Genomic DNA, 15,655 nt, shown 5'->3' with positions numbered 1-15,655 from the left:
CCTTCAGTTGAAGATTGAAGACACGGGTTGGGGGTGGGGAGGGGTCAGTTGTAGATCACCAGGAAAAGCACAGTGAACAAGGGTAAGGGTGTTAAGTCCTTATCGTGAGTTTCTAAGTAAGGTCATCACCCTCTTGGTACAGTGAGGGAGACCTGTTACCAATGGAGATTTCCCATTTACGAAAGTAAATGTCCTACAAAGGGTAACCTCTATTTGGTTTTCAGAGCTCCCATGTCTGCTTTTTCTTAAAATTAACCAGCCTAAAATAATCCTCATGCCAAATAGGCATATTGTGAGGTGGCAATTTCCTACAGCTCCTAGGCTGCAAACCTATACAGCACGTTACTGTACTGAAGACTGGAGGCCGTTCTAACGGTGGTATTTGAGGAATGCATTGCGCTGTGTCACACATGAGAAAATGAGCCCAGTGGCAAAAGGCAGCTCAGCAAGCTTTTGCATGGCAGCTGGAGTTCACTTGGGTTAACTTCAGTTGACTGGCATTAACCTAATGCTCCCAAGGAAGACTGCAGTATCCCGAGGAAAGCAGCAGCCAAACCCCACTCCTTTGTTTCTTGGTAATCCTCAGAGGATATTTTTCCACTGATTTTTAGAGAGTGGGAGGGGAGGGGGTTGACCCTCGCATGCTTCCCGGCGCGTCAGGGCTCGAGCCTGCAACTGAGATACATGCCTTGACCAGAATCGAACACGGGACCCTTCAGTCCGCAGGGCACTGCTCTATCCACTGAGCCAAACCGGCTAGCCCCCACCTTTCCCTTTTTAAAAAAGAATATATTTGTATTGATTTCAGAGAGGGAGAAATAGAAACATCAATGATGAGAGAATCATTCATTGATCAGCTGCCTCATATACACCCCACACTGGGGATCGAGCTGCATCACAGACATGCCCGGACTGGGAATTGAACCGTGATCTCCTGATTCATAGGTTGATGCTCAACTACTCAGCCAAACCCCCGCTCTTCCCTTTCTGAGCCTGATTTTGCAGAAGCTCTAAAATCGGCTTACAACAGGCAAACTATATTCCTGAGTCTTCAGAGCTGGGCTATGAAGCAAATATAATTGGGCAGGCAGGAGGAATGGAATTTAGGGGCAGGGACCAGGAGGGACTAAGGCAAGCCTGGTGCTGGTGGTTTTCCCACAGGATCCAGAGATATCCTCCCCGCCCCCCCACCCCCCCCACTCCACCTCATTGAGGCTCCTGGCTGCCTCCCAGAGGCACAGCTGGGATGCATCTGGAGGAGCTGAAGGCACTTGCCTCTCTTTCCCTGCGCCAGGCCTTAGAGTAGACAGCCTTTTCTCCCTCCCTGACGCCTCCCCAAATACCGGGAATTCCGGCGCTGCTGGGAGCCCAAGTCAGGCTGTGAACTTTCCTTCAGCTGGGAATGTGCAGCTGGGGGTGGCTGGGAATGTGCAGCTGGGGCTGAGAGGAGGGCCAGCCTGGGTCCTGACCTTGGGGAGGCTGCAGCAGAGCAGGCCCAGGCCCCGGTGGAGGGCATGGTAACGGCTCAACTGAATAGAAGCCAGCAGCTAACATTTATTAAGCCAGGCCTTGTCCTGGCTACCTTATCGCCTAGGACCCTTGGAGTACTGGACTGTGCCTCAAGTTGGGGGTGTGGTGGGGGGAAGTGTTCCTCATTGTGCCCCCAGTGGCAAAAACCGTGTCTGACACAGGATAGGTACTCACGAGTATGGACTCGGTTGAGCTGCAGGAAATGGAGTCCCAGCTCTGCCCCTTGCCTGTGTGACTGGGCAAGTTCCTTACTCAATCTGCCTCTTTAGCCTCATCTCTAAAGTGGGGATTAAAGTCCTCACTTGCCTTTTAGGGCTGTTGTGAGGACTCACAGTGAATGAGTTCATATGAAGTGACTAATGCCCATGGTATGCCATTAGGATTCGATAAATCTCAGCCTTTTTTGCTGTTAGTTGATTGCTGAAACTTCAGACTTCTAGGCTCCTGTCCTGGAGGTTCTGATTCTATAGGCTGGGACCAGGTCCTGGGACATCTGTGATTTGAATAATGTGCCATGAGTCAGAGGCTCAGACACACGGGGGAACTGAAGATACCTTCACGGAATCTTGGTTGTTGTTGTTAGTCCTCACCTCAGGTTATTTTTCCCATTTTTAGAAAGAGTGGAAGGGAGGGAAAGGAGGAGGGGAGAGAAACATCAATTAATTAGTTGTCTCCCTCCTGCACCCCAACTGGGGTCAGGGATCCGGGGATCAAACCTGCAATCCAGGTATGTGCCCTTGACCAGGAATCAACCCTGTGATCCTTCGGTGGGCAGGCTGATGCTCTAACCAGTGCATCACACTGGCCAGGGCTCCTTCACTGAATCTTTACAATGACCCTACAAGACCCCTACAAGATGGGATACTATTGTCCTCATTATACCTGAGAAAACCCAGGCTCAGAGAGAGATTACATTGACACTGGTGCCTCAGAAAATTACAAGAAAGGTTAAATAAGATGTGCAAAAGCACAAGAGGGTAAATGTTCAATTAAAAAAGCTAATGTTACCAACGATTGATTAGGTTATGCTTCTCACAGGGCATGCTGCAGCTGGGAGGGCAAAAAGGATCCTTTGGCCCTGGACAGGTAGCTCAGTTGGTTAGAATGTTGTCTCCATATGCCAAGGTTGCAGGTTCGATCCCCAGTCAGGGCACATACAAGAATCAACCAATTAATGCATAAATAAGTGGAACAACAAATTGATGTTTCACTCTCTTCCCCTTCCTCTCTAAAATCAATCAATAAATAAAATCCTTTTTTGGGAAAAAGCCTTTGTCTCTGTAACCTGAATTTTTGGGGGGTGAGGAGGCACACTAAGGCACTGAAGAGGTCTCAAACTAGAGAAGGGGGAAAGAGGGTCTGATTATGTGTGGGTGAGCACAAGAACCAGAATATTCATGAAGGTGGGAGTGTTTGCCAGGAGAAATCGGACAGATGGGGGCCAAACTTTTCTCAGAATCTCAAACCTGATCCAATTTGGTGTTAGCATGGAACTGTCTTTGAAGTTCTGTAGTACCAAGACCCAGCAGAATCCAATGAAGGATGGACAGTGGTTGAGATGGTTGATGGGTTCGGAGATGGTTGTGTGAATAAGATGTATGGTTGAACAGATAGAGATGGAACTATGGAGAGGGTTGGGTGGAAAAGATGAACAGGTGGGATGACAGACGGATCAATGGATTAATGGAAGAATGAATGCTAGATGGGTGGGTAGGATGATGGATGAATAGAGATGGTTGAATAAATCAAGGCATATGGGTGGGATGATGGATTGAAAGATGGATGAAATAAATGGAAAGACAGCTGCATGGATAGATGTAAAGGTGGCCGAGCAGATGAGGTAAGTGGGTGATGATGGGACACACGGACTGGATAAACTGCTAAGGGAATGAATTTGTACTTGGAACAGAGCTTCGTGGCTTTTCTGGATGGCCATAAAGCAGTTCATAAACCCTGTGAAATCACACACCAAATTGTAATGAGTCCAGGTTCCAGCAATTCTTGAAAGAGTTTGAGACTCCCCCAATTTTCAGAACCACTGAGTTGTACTGTGACAGACCTTCCCACTCATCGCCGTCTTCTGTTATCCCCCACTATCTCCAGAATGGGAAAAGAGACATGATTTCATAATATTAATGAACAGAATATTAATGAAATCCCGACCCCCATCCCTGCTGAGTTAATCAAGGTAAGTTGTAAGGACCACTTGCCAAAGCAGTCCCAGAAGTCGGAAAGCCGCAGCAATTTCAGACTTGTCTTCAGTGTCTGGACTTCTAGGTGAAGTTCTGAGAGTCCGTGGCGTTTGGTTGAAGTCCTTGCTTTGTAAGAAGCCCGATATCCTGGCTCACATGTGGAAAGGGGCATCAGGAGCCCCCTGGGCTCTGGGAAAGCCCGCAGGTTCCTGGGCGGAAGCTAATAGAGCAGGGTGGTTCAACCTGACCTGGGCCTTGGCTGGCCGTAGCCGCCCACCACCCCCGACGTGGATGTTGACTGTGGTGGCATAGCTGAGCCTCCTGGCTGGAGGTGGTGGGGGTTGGGGCTGGGGCGGCGGTGAAGGTGCCCGTGATGTGGGGGCAGAAGAGGACCAGGAACCCCGGAAAGCTTGGGGGGCCTCTCCCCCAGGCCCCTGCCTCCGAGCTAGGCTCTGGCTGATGTATGAGGCTGCCAGGTATCTTGAGAGAGCGGCTGCGTTGGGACCCAGGAGCTGACGGGTTGGGGGTGAGGGACTGTGGGGTGGAGTCAAGTCTGAAGACTCTGACCTGGCAACAGGAGAGACAGGGTGGCCTTCTGGTTTTGACAAAGCCACAGTGGTCTGCACTGGGGTGGGTGACAGGCCCTGAATGTCCCATGAGCCTCCTTGCTCAGGCAGAGGAGTGGCAGCTGTACAATGGATGTCTGGGAGGCTCTTTTGCTCCGACAAAGGTGTAGGTTTGGGGACCTGGAGGTCTGTGAAGCTTTGCTCCTGGAGCAAAGGGACAGCAGTGGCACCCTGGACGTCGGGCAGGCCTCCCTGCTTGGGCAAAGGAGGGAGTGCTTGGACCCGTGTGTCCATGAGGCCTTGTGGCTGGGGCACGGTGATGGCAGCTGGAGCCTGAATGTCTGGGAGATCCTGGGGCAAAGACGACGGAGCATTGGCTGGGATTTGATGGTCTAGGCGGCTTCCATATACAGGCAAAGGTGAGGTATCCAGAACCTGAATGTCTGGGAGGTCGGGTTCCGAGGGCAGTGGGGTGTTGGCTGGGATCTGGTGGTCCAGGCTGCTTCCATGCAGAAGCAAAGGGTCAATGGCTTGGCTGCAGTCCGTGGCTGGGGACCGAACATCCCCGAAACCTCCCTGCTTAGTTAATGGGCTGTTGGCTGGACTTGGGCAGTCTCGGTCGTCTTCTGGCTTGGGCATCGGAGAAATGGCTAAACCTGGGACACGAGGACAACTTCCCTGCCTCAGCAAAGCTGGGGTGGTTGGAACTTGGATGTCCATCTGACACTCTTGCTGAGGGAGAAAGGTGGTAGCCGGAAGCTGTCTATTCCCGTGGCCTCTATGCGCAGGCGAAGGAGTGGCCACTGAAACTTGCATTTCCAGGTGGCCTTCTTGATCAGGTAGAGATGTAATAGCTGGAACCTGGACACCTGGGCCTTCCTGCTTGGGAAAAGGTGTGGTGGCTGGAATCTGGATGTTCCAGAGGCCTTGCTCAGGCAAAGTGGTAGCATCCGGAATCTGGGTGCCCTGATGGTCTTGCTCAGGCAAACTGGAGACATCTAGACCCTGGCCACGCAGGCAGCCTCCCTGCTTAGACAGGGGTGCAGCAGCTTGAACCTGGGCAGCAGGGCCCAGAGGGACAGATTCCTGGGCCAAAGTCAGCGGGAAGGCCAGTTCACATACCAGCACGTGTCCAAATGCAGGCAGGGGCCCTGTAGCAAAAGAAAGGAGGACTGAGTCAGGTACTGCATTCCAGCATGGGCTGCCCCTGCAGCCACATACCTGGGCCTCACCTGGCTCGGCCTGCTCCTGGGGCAGGCAGTGGGACACTTGGAGTTTGGCGAGAGCCCGTGGCCTGCGGCGGGGAGCATTGGCCGACGCCCGAGTCTCAGCCCGCTGCATCTGCTGGATCCGCTCGCTGTAAAGCCGGGCCAACTCCCGCACTCGGGATGCGGCCCGCTCTGTACCGGGGGCTCCAGGCTTTCCACTCACACTCCCTCTACGCAGATCTGAATCTTCCAGAATCAGCAGCGGTTCTGGGAAACCTGGCCGGGCCAACTGCCCCTGCTCCAGCGCCTGCCAGGCACTCCGGATTTCTGAGCAGGAGCGGAATCCCAGCTCATCCTGGAACCCGTGATCCTGGGTGCCATCCTGGGGCTGGAAATCTGGAAACGATACCCCATCGTCCTCCTCCCTTGCCTGCCCTGCCCTGCCGTCTGGGGAGGGCTCTCCCAGTTTCCCAGCACGGTCTCCAGAGAACCGTTCTCTCCTGGTGGCTAGAGCCTCATCTGGCTCCTGCAGAGGGCCGGGCAGCCAAGAGTCACAGGGGAGGGCGGGAGGGCTGGAAAGACCAGGAATGTCGGGGACACTAGGTATGACTGGAAGGCAGGGCATTTCAAAAACACTGGAAATGTCAGAGAGACTGGGAAGGCAGGGCATTGGAGGGATTTCAGAAAGGCTAGACATTTCAGGGATGGTGGGCACGGCAGGATTTTTGGTAAGGCCAGGAATGTCGGGAACTTCAGCTGCACCGGAACTTTCGAGTCCCTCCAGGACGTGGAGTGGGGAAGGGCCCCGTTCGTCCATCTCCAGCTCTTCGTCCTCCTCTTCTGAAGAGTCCCGGCTGGCCAGGGCTGGGAATGTGAGACTTTCGCCATCACGTGGCACTTGGGAGTCTCCAGGGAACGTGGGAATGTCGTGGGGAGGTGGCTGTAGTGGGCACTGGGGAAGAGACCAACGGTATCGAGGTGCGTGGGCTGCCCCGGTGCCCGGTCTGCGCCTGCCCAAGCGGAGAGCCCCAGGGACACTCTGATGGGACGCCCAGCTCACCCCTGCATCCCGGAGGCCTCTCTGGTTCAGCAGTTCCAGGATTTCTTCAGTGATTGAGGTCCCAGAGGGGTCCAGCGTGGGGGGTCCAGTGTCTTCCAAGTCCTCAGGAGGTCCAGAAGCTGGACCCGATGGCTGAGGCTCTAACGGGGGGTAGAGCTCCCCCTCACTGCCAGCATGCTACGAGGAAGGAAAGAATGGAGGGCAAGCACCCAGAGCCCTCAGCGCCCCTTCTTCCCAGTCCCCTTCTCATTCAGACCCAGTTGATAACTCAAGCTCCCGCCACTATCAGATTCTTGATTCTGGGTCCCCAGACTCCATCCCAGGAGATTTCTTACCTTGAGTCTAGGCTTATCTGGGAAAGGAGAAAAGAGAAAAAAAGTGAGATGTAGGAATAAGTTTATTCCTTATCATTGATGAGCTGCCCCTATCACCCCTCCCCCATAAGCACTGGCCACCCCATGGGAAGAGACAGACAGACAGACAGACCGGGCTGGACCTGGCTGGGCTGGGCAGTCACTTACCATTCTGTGGAAACATGACATAAGGGTCCTTCACTGGCTCTGGGGAGAGGACACACTGATGTCAGGGGCCTAACTCCCACCCCGACCCCTAGTGAACCTCTCAGTGGAATCAACTCACCGGACTGTCTACGGCCACGCCGGGCAGTGCAGGGGCCAGGAGACGGAGCTGTGGGAGAGGCGGATTGGAAACTCGGTATGAGCCCAACCCCAGGCTTCTAGGGGGGAAAGGGCTGGGGGTACATTCCTGAGTCCCGGGGGAGAAGAGGGTGGGACTCTTCTTTACCTGTGTTCCTTCGTCCAGGGGTGAAACTTCTAGCATCTCGAGGTTGGGGCGACCCAAGGAGGGGAGTCACTGGCTCTGGGATAGGCTTACTTTTAGGAGCACCTGTGGGGAGAGATCTGGGGCTAAGAATCTACCTTTTCTTGGAAGTAAGCCCTCCACTTCCATACCTACCAACCCAAGGCCCCAGCTCACAGTGCAGGCTGTTTTCAAGGAGAACTTGTTTTGCCTGAAAGACACAAGGATGAGGGTTGAGGAGCCGGTCTCCTGAGCACCCGAGTCGTAGTCCCTTTAGCGAGTACTGCTACATGACAGGCATGTCACGTGACGGCTGACAATCATCCCGCACCACAACCCTACGAGGCTGGTGCTATTATTCCTCCTGGTGAGGAAGCTGAGGTCAGAGAGGTTGCCCAAAGTCACAAAGCTGGGACATGGTGGAGCTGAAAGTCACACCCAGGCAGCCTGTCCGCCATTTAACCATCACGTTTTCAGAGAGTCCCCTGCACTCCGTGTCTTCCCGAACTACAGGGGGCCAGAGTCTCTGACCCTCCGACAGCGCCCAGCTGTGGCGGGAGCGGTACCTTGGCGGGGATAGAGGCGGGGTGGTTCTCAAAGAAGAGGCGCTGGAGACAGTGAATCCACAGCCTCTTCTCTTCTTGGTTCTTGGCCTGGCGGGAGGTGGGGGTGGAGTGGGAAGTCAGGTGTGCGGTCTGTGAGCTGGAGGGGACCCTGCCCACCCAGCCCCGTTCTCCTCACCTGGAGCAGGTGCCTGTGCTTGGGAATGGTCAAATCGGCCACCTTGAACCCGAGAGGGTCACGAGGACTCTCGCTCACACTCAGGTTGCAGCACTGAATAGGGGAGCAGAGAGGGCGGCAGGCTCAGAGCCCTTGGACTCAGCAATGTGGCCCCTGCATTTGGGTTCTTACCCTCTAGAAATATGTGCCCTGGATGGCTGTATGGGGTCCCCCTTTCCCTGCTGATCCTCTCCTCCAGGCTGGGCTCTGCTCTCCCTCACCAGCCCTCCCTACCCTCGTCTGGATCAAGACGTGCTTCCCCCGTGAAGACACGTGTCTGGTGCAAATCCAGGCCTCCCCCCATCCTTATTACACCCGCCCCCACCCTCAGACTCAAGAAAACGTGGCCCTGGCTGTCCCCCCTTGCAGACCCTGCCCCGGCCACCCCTTTAGGGATACAGGCATCGGTATGTAGAATATAGTCCGCAGGTAACTCACAAAGATGTGACCCTTGTAGGTGTATTCAGGCCCCCGGCGTTTGGCCACGAGCAGCATCCGTGAGAACAGGAAGAGCAGCCGCTCACCCCCTCGAAGTCGGGGGCCGCCCCCTCCGCCACCTCGGAATGAACCTTCCAGCACCAGCTCCCCGAAAGCACTGAGCTCCGGGCCGGTCCAGCCACCCAGATGCCGCTGCACCTCCTGCCAGGACCCCACCAGGGACACGGGACACAGAAACACGTCACGGGAGGCACACACATGCCGGCACGGGGGAGGGGGGCTAAACAACCCCCCGAGGCCACCTGGGAAGCACTGACCATCCCCACCAAGGCCCTCATGCCACTCCTCCCACCCAGCCCACCCTGCAGTCACCTGGAGGCGCGCGGCGTGCTCCTGCTTGCGCTTCATGTCGTTAATGTACCAGGCAACTGCCGTCATGGACACGATGGCCTCCTCCACCATCTCGCGGCCCCCGGTGCCCGGGCCCTCAACCCAGTGCTTGCCCAGCTCCTGCCAGGCAGTCACCGGGCACCCAGGGAGGGGAATAGTAACCGAGGAAGAGAAAGAATGATAATAATAGAGACAGAGAGATATATATAAAGGCAGGGGCAGAGATGGAGATCCAGAGGTGGAGAGAGACAAACAGGAAGAGACAGAGAGTGGAATCAGTTGATGCCAGTCCCCATTGCCAGCAAGACCCTCCCCCCAAGCGCTGGCACAGTCTGTAGGGATCAAATGCCTCCCCAGGCCTTGCCCAGTTCGTCCCTCCAGATGCACCCAGTGGCCCATGGGCAGGACCTGGCCCCCCCCAAGCAGACCCTCCAGGGCCACAGCAAACCTGCAGCAACAGATGGTACTTGAGGATGCGCTGAACAGGCTTCAGCAGGAAGCTCTGCAGGGGCAGCGAGTGGCGGAGCTGGGCCTGGCGCTCCTGCAGCCAGAGGGCCGCTGGTGGAGACAGCGACAGGTCCCGGAGCAGGGCTAGGGAGCTGAGGGCGCAGGACAGGTCAAGGGAGGGCATCTCTGGGGGGCAGAGGTGGGAGGGGTGGGGGCAGGCAGGGGTCAAGGGCAGGTGAGGGAGAGTTCAGTTACTGTCACGGTCTGGCAGGGGTAGGAGTTAGATGGGCTGAGTGGAGGGAGGTTGGCTGGCACCACAGCTCCGGGGCACAACCTGGGACCCCTCACCTCGGGTAGTTCATGCAGTACAACGTGTAGATGTCAAAATCTTCACTCTGCGGGTGACGGGGGAATCGGCACCTCAGACTCCCCATGACCCCCCCAGCGCAGGCTTGCTCCTCCCTTACCCAGGCACCAGTCCAGATTGAGCCCTGGCGCCCCGACTCACCCTCTGCACGAAGCACTCTGCGATGCCCCCGGCACTGCTGCTGCCCTCCAGGTCCTCCAGGAGCTGGCTGGGGGGAGAGGGAGGGTGAGAGACCGCCCGGCCCCCAGGCCCTCCCAAGGGAGGGCTCCGTCCGCGAGGCCTGGTGGGGGCTCGGTGCGGCCTGGATCTCTCCGGGGGATGTCATGTCCAGAGGAAGAGCCCTCTGATCCCTACATGGAACATCACAACCTGCTCAGACTTCCAGGGACTGAATCACATTCCTCGGCCTGAAATCTTGTCACAGCTGGCTGGAGCCTGGGTGTCTCGTGTCATGACCCAGGGAGAACAGTGTCCTAACATTCAGAGCTGTGATAATCTTAAGTTTCCGTTGTGATCCTGAGATCTTGTCACGACTCTCAGACCTCCTGCAACAATGTTATGATCTCAGCCCGGGCCGGATATTGCAGCTGGTTAGAGCATTCGGTGTGATCCCCGGTTGGGGCACATACAAGCAGCATGAATAAATGGAACAACAAATAGGTATTTCTCTCTCTCTCTCTCTCAATTTAAAAAGTAATAACCGCATGATCTCCTGGTTCTTGAAATCTAGCGTCCTCCTCACTGAGGACCAACCCTCCTGGCTTGTCCGGGACTGAGAGGTTCCCAGGACACAAATGTCATGATCTCCAGGCTCCACCTGGGCCTTAGACAGCGTTCTCCCAAGTCTGACACATTGCTAAGCTCCATCCAGATGCCTGGACCCGTCCCCTTATTTGGACTGGGACCTCATCCGGATGCTCAGGCTCCCCCCTCCCCATCAAGATCCCTGCCCAATGTTTCGACACCGAGCCCCCCTCTCCTGGCCCATTAGCCCCTGACCTGCTGAACTCGTAGATGTCCTCAATGTTTGCAAACAGCGTGCCCACCTGCTCCGTGCTCAGCCCCAGGACCCCGCCGTCCAGCAGGGGGCCCAGGTAGTCCTGCGGGGATGACCGGGGTTACTAGGGCAAAGGGCTGGGCTGGGTCCCCGTTGACCTCAGGTGCCCTCCTGCCTCACCTCCACAATGCTGCGGAGGTCCCGGACGTAGGCCCGCTCTGTCTCCACGATCTCACGGGCCACGCGCTCCAGCATCGAGGGTTTCGCCAAACCGGGGGTCCCCACTGGCGACAGATGCAGGCGGATGGGGGGCCCTGGAAGGGGCTCCGGTCTGGAGGCTAAGCAGGCAGGGGTGGGCCCCGGGGCCAGGTCCCCCTCAGAGCCCACGGTGCTCAAGGATGTGGAGCTCCCAGAACCTCGAAGGGAGGCCATGGCAGGGGCTGCGGAGGCTGCTGGGGGTGTGGAACAGGAGGTTAGGGTGTCTCCCCAGCTGAGCGAGTGCTCTCCGCCCTCGTGCTCCCACACATTTAGTCAATGCCTTTCCCAAGGCTCTCTCCTCCTCTTCCTGCTGTGCTGCCTCCATCCATTCCTGTCTCCCGCCAGGGTCCTCTCGGGCTTCTGGCCTGGATGTCTCTATCAGTTTGCTGCCTGACCCAGGCACTCCCATGAGTACAACCCCTTGAGGCCCTCAGGACTAAGTCCAAACTCCTCCGGTCCAAAGGCCCCTATGCAAGGTGGCCATCAGAGACCATTCCAGTCTGCTCTCTTGCCACAGCCAGGCCGCTCCTCACACTCCAGATGCCAGTCACACGCGGCTTCTTTCCGTCTCTTAAACAAGCAGCCTCCGCTTACCTCTGGGCCTTTGCACACACGGCTTCCTCTGCATGGGATACTCTTCCTTGCCTTTCTCAGCTCGTTCCTCCTAATCTTTCTATTCTCAGTTTAGATGTCCCCTCCCCCAGAAGCCTCCTCTGACTTCCCAGACTAGGTTCCCACAGCCCTGTGCCCCCCCCCCCCCCCCATGCTGGCTGTGATCACTCTGTCCTGAGATACCCACTACGGACTGTCAGTCCCACCAGACTTGGAGCTCTGTGCGGGCAGGACTGGGGCTATTCTGGTCACCCTGTGTGGCCAGCATTGCCCAACACTGGGCCCGCCGGAGGGCTGCAGCGTGTCTGGAATAAAGGAATGAATGCCCAGCAGGCTCTGCCCCTCCCTTGCATGCTCACCTGTCGGAGTCTCACACACAGTTGCACAGTCACACACGTCACCTCTGTGGCGGGGGCTAAGGCGAGGGCTGGGTTTGGACGGGCTCCGTCCACGGGCTCCCTCTGGCATGGCTGCGTGGCTCAGCGGCTTCTGCAGAAAGACCCCTTCTTTGATATCCAGGCGTCACAGGCCTCCAGTGGCCCACACTCACAGTTTGGGGGGCTGAGAATTAGGAGTGCGGTCTAAATCCAGGGAGGGGCCCCTGGGAGCAGTAACTCATGGGGCAGACAGAGGCAAGATGATAGAAAGAGGGGGGCAAGGAGAGAGAACATAGAGGAAAAAGATGGGAAGGCAGAGACAAAGAAGAGTGAAGACAGCAGAAGAGTCGCTGAAGCCAGGAGTCTGGTCTGTCTGGGGCCGGAGGCTCAGGGATCCTGGGAACGGTTGGGCTCGGGCTGCAGCCGAGGGCGAGGGGCAGGGCTGGGAAAAGCCGTGGGCGGGAGGCCGCGGGATCCCAGGGGAGGGCGGAGAAGGCCGAGGGACCGGATGCCAGGGTCCAGCAGACGGCTCCCTCCCCCAACCGAGAGCGGCGAGCTGGGGCGCAGGCCCTGAGGCCTGGGTATCCCCTCCACCCCCCACCCCTCCGGCCATTCACTCGGCGATCTGGCTCTCCGAACCCTACGCCTTCCCACACCCCGCAAGCCCCCAACTCCCGCCGGCGCCTCCGCTCGCGCCCCGCCGGCACGCCCCCTCATTGTTTAGCTGCAGAGGCACCGCCCCCTCCCCCAGCCCTTCGGGGCCTCTCGCCTCCCCCCCCCCTCACCTCCCAGGGAGTCTCCGGCCCCGAGCCCAGGCAGCCCAGCTCCTATCTGACCCATAGCTTGGTCCCTGGGGAGGCGCAGGGCCGAGTCCTGGGCCCCTGGATCCCTCTGCAAGCCAGGGGTGTAAACTTCGGGCTCTCAGGCTCCGGGGACCAGAATCCGAGGTCTCTTGGAGACATGGGGTGCCGGGGTCCGAATTTCTTGGTCTTCTAAAGGGAGGATGCTGGGAGCCTGAATCTTGAGTCTCATAAGGGGACGCTCGGGACCCAAACTCCTGAGACTTCTAGATAGGGCGGTGGGCGGCACGGATTCCAGAGTTCCCCTAACTCTAGGAGCAGGAATTAAACCACCCCGAGGCTGGAGTGCAGGCGAGTCCCAAACTCCTGGGTGCCCTTGAAGTAGTGCCCAAAACAAACTGGCTGGGGCGCTAGCAGTCCACAACCCAAGTTCTTCCCACCTCGGGAGTATTGGGCTCAGGTTTCTGGGAACCCCGGGGCGGGATCTCCGATCAGGGATCCTACATTCTTCCAACTGGGATGCAAGAAGCTCGCCCTCCAGGGTCGCGGGGGCTGCTGTCCCGGACTCGGGGCTCCTCCAGGGAGGAGGCGCTGGGCACCTGGGTGGGTATCTGGAAGTCCTCTAACCTGCACGCGGAAGCCTGTGCTTCGGGGTCTCTCTCGACCCGGTGCAGTGACCAGGGACCCCCGAGCTCGCGACTCTGGAGCCTAAGGGGTCCAGAATGGGCTTCACGGGTCTAAAGCAGCAGCGGTGGCAGCGTCACTTCGACAGTGGGAGACTCGGGTCCCAGCTGTGGGGCTGGGGACGGTCGCCTTGGGCTTCCCCTCCCCCCTAGCCGCCTGGGCTCACATCCTGTTCCCGCCTGCGGGGGGTGGGGGTGGGGGCGCGGAGGGGCCGGCTTCCGGTCGGCCTGCCGGGGAAGGGTTAACACACCTTCTCTTTAGGTTCTGAATATTCAGGAGAAGGCGAGTCCAACCAAGGCAGGCTACATTCTCTCCCACATTCCAAACGCCTCTGGGACTTTTCCTTTTTTCTGCAAGGACCTTCCTTCCAGGCGTGAGAATCAGGAGCTGGTCACACACTTTCCCCTATCGACCAACCCAAAAAAATGTACATCTGCATATACAGTACAAAACATAGCGGTCCAGGGAGGTCATGTGGCCGAGAATCACTGAAGGACCCCACGGCGAAAGGGTGCGGCCGGAGCTCCAGTGGCGCAATCGGTTAGCGCGCGGTACTTATAAGACAGTGCGGAGCGAGCGATGCCGAGGTTGTGAGTTCGATCCTCACCTGGAGCACTTTTGGTTTTCCCTCCTCAGCTTTTTGTAAATCTTAAGCGTTTTAGAAATCTGTATCACTTAGAGGAATGAACATTTCGATTTTCGGGCTGGAAAAACTCCAGGGATTCTGGTGATCATGGGTTGTTAAGGCGTGTTCTGCAGAATGGGGAGGTGCCGTTTGTATTGGCCACTAGAGGGCGGTATCGCCCTTTAGATGCCTGCACATTTCACAGGATCTGCAGGTCTCCGTTAAGACCTGTGTATCACGCAGTGGGTCCTACCGCAAACTATGTATGTATAGGGCACTGCCTCTTTCCCCAACTTTCTCTGTCTTGGATTTTCTCCAGTTTCACTTAGATACAATTACCATATAACATTGTACTGTATTAGTCCAAGGTCTACAACATACTTATGTATAAAATGTGAGATGATTATCATGATAACTTTAGTTAACATCATTTTTTTTTCTTGTGTGTCTTGAAGTTTTAACTCTTTTCCCCTCCCCGTTTCTGAATCGATTTGCTTTTTTTCTCAACAAATAGCAAACATCCACTATGTGGCCAACTCCTGTTTAGGGTTTAGACATGAATGATACTGCAGTGAACAAGGCTAAGTCCCTGTCCCTGAGGACTTGACATTCTAGCGGGGAAGGCAGATTCCTATAAACATAGGAACTAAATACATTTCTTTCTCTTTTTAAAAAATATATTTTATTGATTTTTTTACAGAGAGGAAGGGAGAGGGATAGAGAGCTAGAAACATTGATGAGAGAGAAACATCGACCAGCCGCCTCCTGCACACCCCCCACCAGGGATGTGCTAAATACATTTCTTATGTTAGGTGGTGATAAATGTCATGGGAAAAGTTGAGCAAGGTAAGGAGGATGGTGGAATGGGAGGTGGGGTGTGGGTTACAGTAAGAGTGGTCAGGGACCTCTCACTGAGGAGACATTTGAGCAGAGACCTGAAAGTTGGGAGTGAGCATATGAATACCCAGAGGAGTATTCCAGGCGGCGGGCACAGACAGCACAAAGGCCCGGTGGCTGAAGCATGTCAAATACACTACTTATTGGTGGAGCAGTTAAGAAGCCAGTGTGGCTGTAGCAAGACTGACCAGAGATAAAATCAGTCCATGGAAGCTGGTTAAGAACTTAGGACTTTGGCTTTTATGTGATCTGACTCAGGTGTCATGACAGGTTCCCTTTGGTTGTCTGGTAGGGGCAGTGGGGAGAGACTGAGGGCAGAGGTCTGAGGCAGGAAACTAGGGAGGGGCTGCAGCGATGGTTCAGGTGGGAGATGATGCTGGATAGAACCAGGTTGAGAACAGAGGAAGAGCCAGGAGGATGGATTGTAGGTTTAGGTGAATCAAAGAGGATTGCTGTTGGACTGGGATGTGGGTTTGAGAGAGGAGTCAAGGGGATGACCAGGTGTTTGGCACTGGTAGTTGGTGGTAGGTGCTTTTTTTTTTTTTTTTATCCTCATCTGAGTAATAAGGATATTTTTTCCATTGACTTTTAGAGCAAGTGGGGGGTGG

The 15,655-nt window shown here is 56.1% G+C and overlaps 1 protein-coding gene across 13 annotated transcripts; it reads right to left on the bottom strand.

The window, feature by feature from the left end:
• Positions 1 to 1,377: 1,377 nt before the first annotated feature.
• On the bottom strand, positions 1,378 to 13,809 carry PLEKHG2 (pleckstrin homology and RhoGEF domain containing G2). 13 transcript variants are annotated; one of them, XM_079800429.1, is made up of 19 exons: positions 12,024 to 12,177; positions 10,975 to 11,246; positions 10,797 to 10,897; positions 9,939 to 10,005; positions 9,779 to 9,825; positions 9,432 to 9,582; positions 8,966 to 9,103; positions 8,594 to 8,794; positions 8,117 to 8,209; positions 7,942 to 8,028; positions 7,532 to 7,586; positions 7,361 to 7,462; positions 7,196 to 7,243; positions 7,078 to 7,116; positions 6,892 to 6,908; positions 6,557 to 6,733; positions 5,521 to 6,448; positions 5,411 to 5,439; positions 1,378 to 5,314 (listed from the first exon to the last, which is right to left on the bottom strand). In XM_079800429.1, exons 1-19 carry the CDS (start codon positions 12,130 to 12,132, stop codon positions 3,875 to 3,877), a joined length of 4,101 nt encoding a protein of 1,366 aa, XP_079656555.1. In that variant the 5' UTR covers positions 12,133 to 12,177; the 3' UTR covers positions 1,378 to 3,874. The 13 variants fall into 13 exon arrangements, with proteins under 13 accessions (XP_079656555.1, XP_079656557.1, XP_079656552.1 ...); XM_079800431.1 differs by adding an exon at positions 13,776 to 13,809 and having other exon boundaries at positions 1,381 to 5,439; positions 12,024 to 12,153; XM_079800426.1 differs by adding an exon at positions 13,469 to 13,660 and having other exon boundaries at positions 1,381 to 5,439; positions 10,975 to 11,243; positions 12,066 to 12,153.
• Positions 13,810 to 15,655: the final 1,846 nt, after the last annotated feature.

This window comes from Cnephaeus nilssonii, assembly GCF_951640355.1.
Source record: "Cnephaeus nilssonii genome assembly, chromosome: 20".
Taxonomy (NCBI): Eukaryota; Metazoa; Chordata; class Mammalia; order Chiroptera; family Vespertilionidae; genus Cnephaeus; species Cnephaeus nilssonii.
Note: the sequence above shows the minus strand (reverse complement) of the source record. Positions and strands in the feature narration are given on the sequence as shown.

Excerpts from the sequence above, each read along its gene's own strand:
- PLEKHG2 (XM_079800431.1), bottom strand. The coding sequence starts at position 12,132 with ATGCCAGAGGGAGCCCGTGGACGGAGCCCGTCCAAACCCAGCCCTCGC. Across the intron at positions 7,587-7,941 it reads CCGCCTCTATCCCCGCCAAG|GCAAAACAAGTTCTCCTTGA; the intron begins GTACCGCTCCCG and ends TGTGTCTTTCAG. Across the intron at positions 7,117-7,195 it reads GCGTGGCCGTAGACAGTCCG|AGCCAGTGAAGGACCCTTAT; the intron begins GTGAGTTGATTC and ends TCCTCTCCCCAG.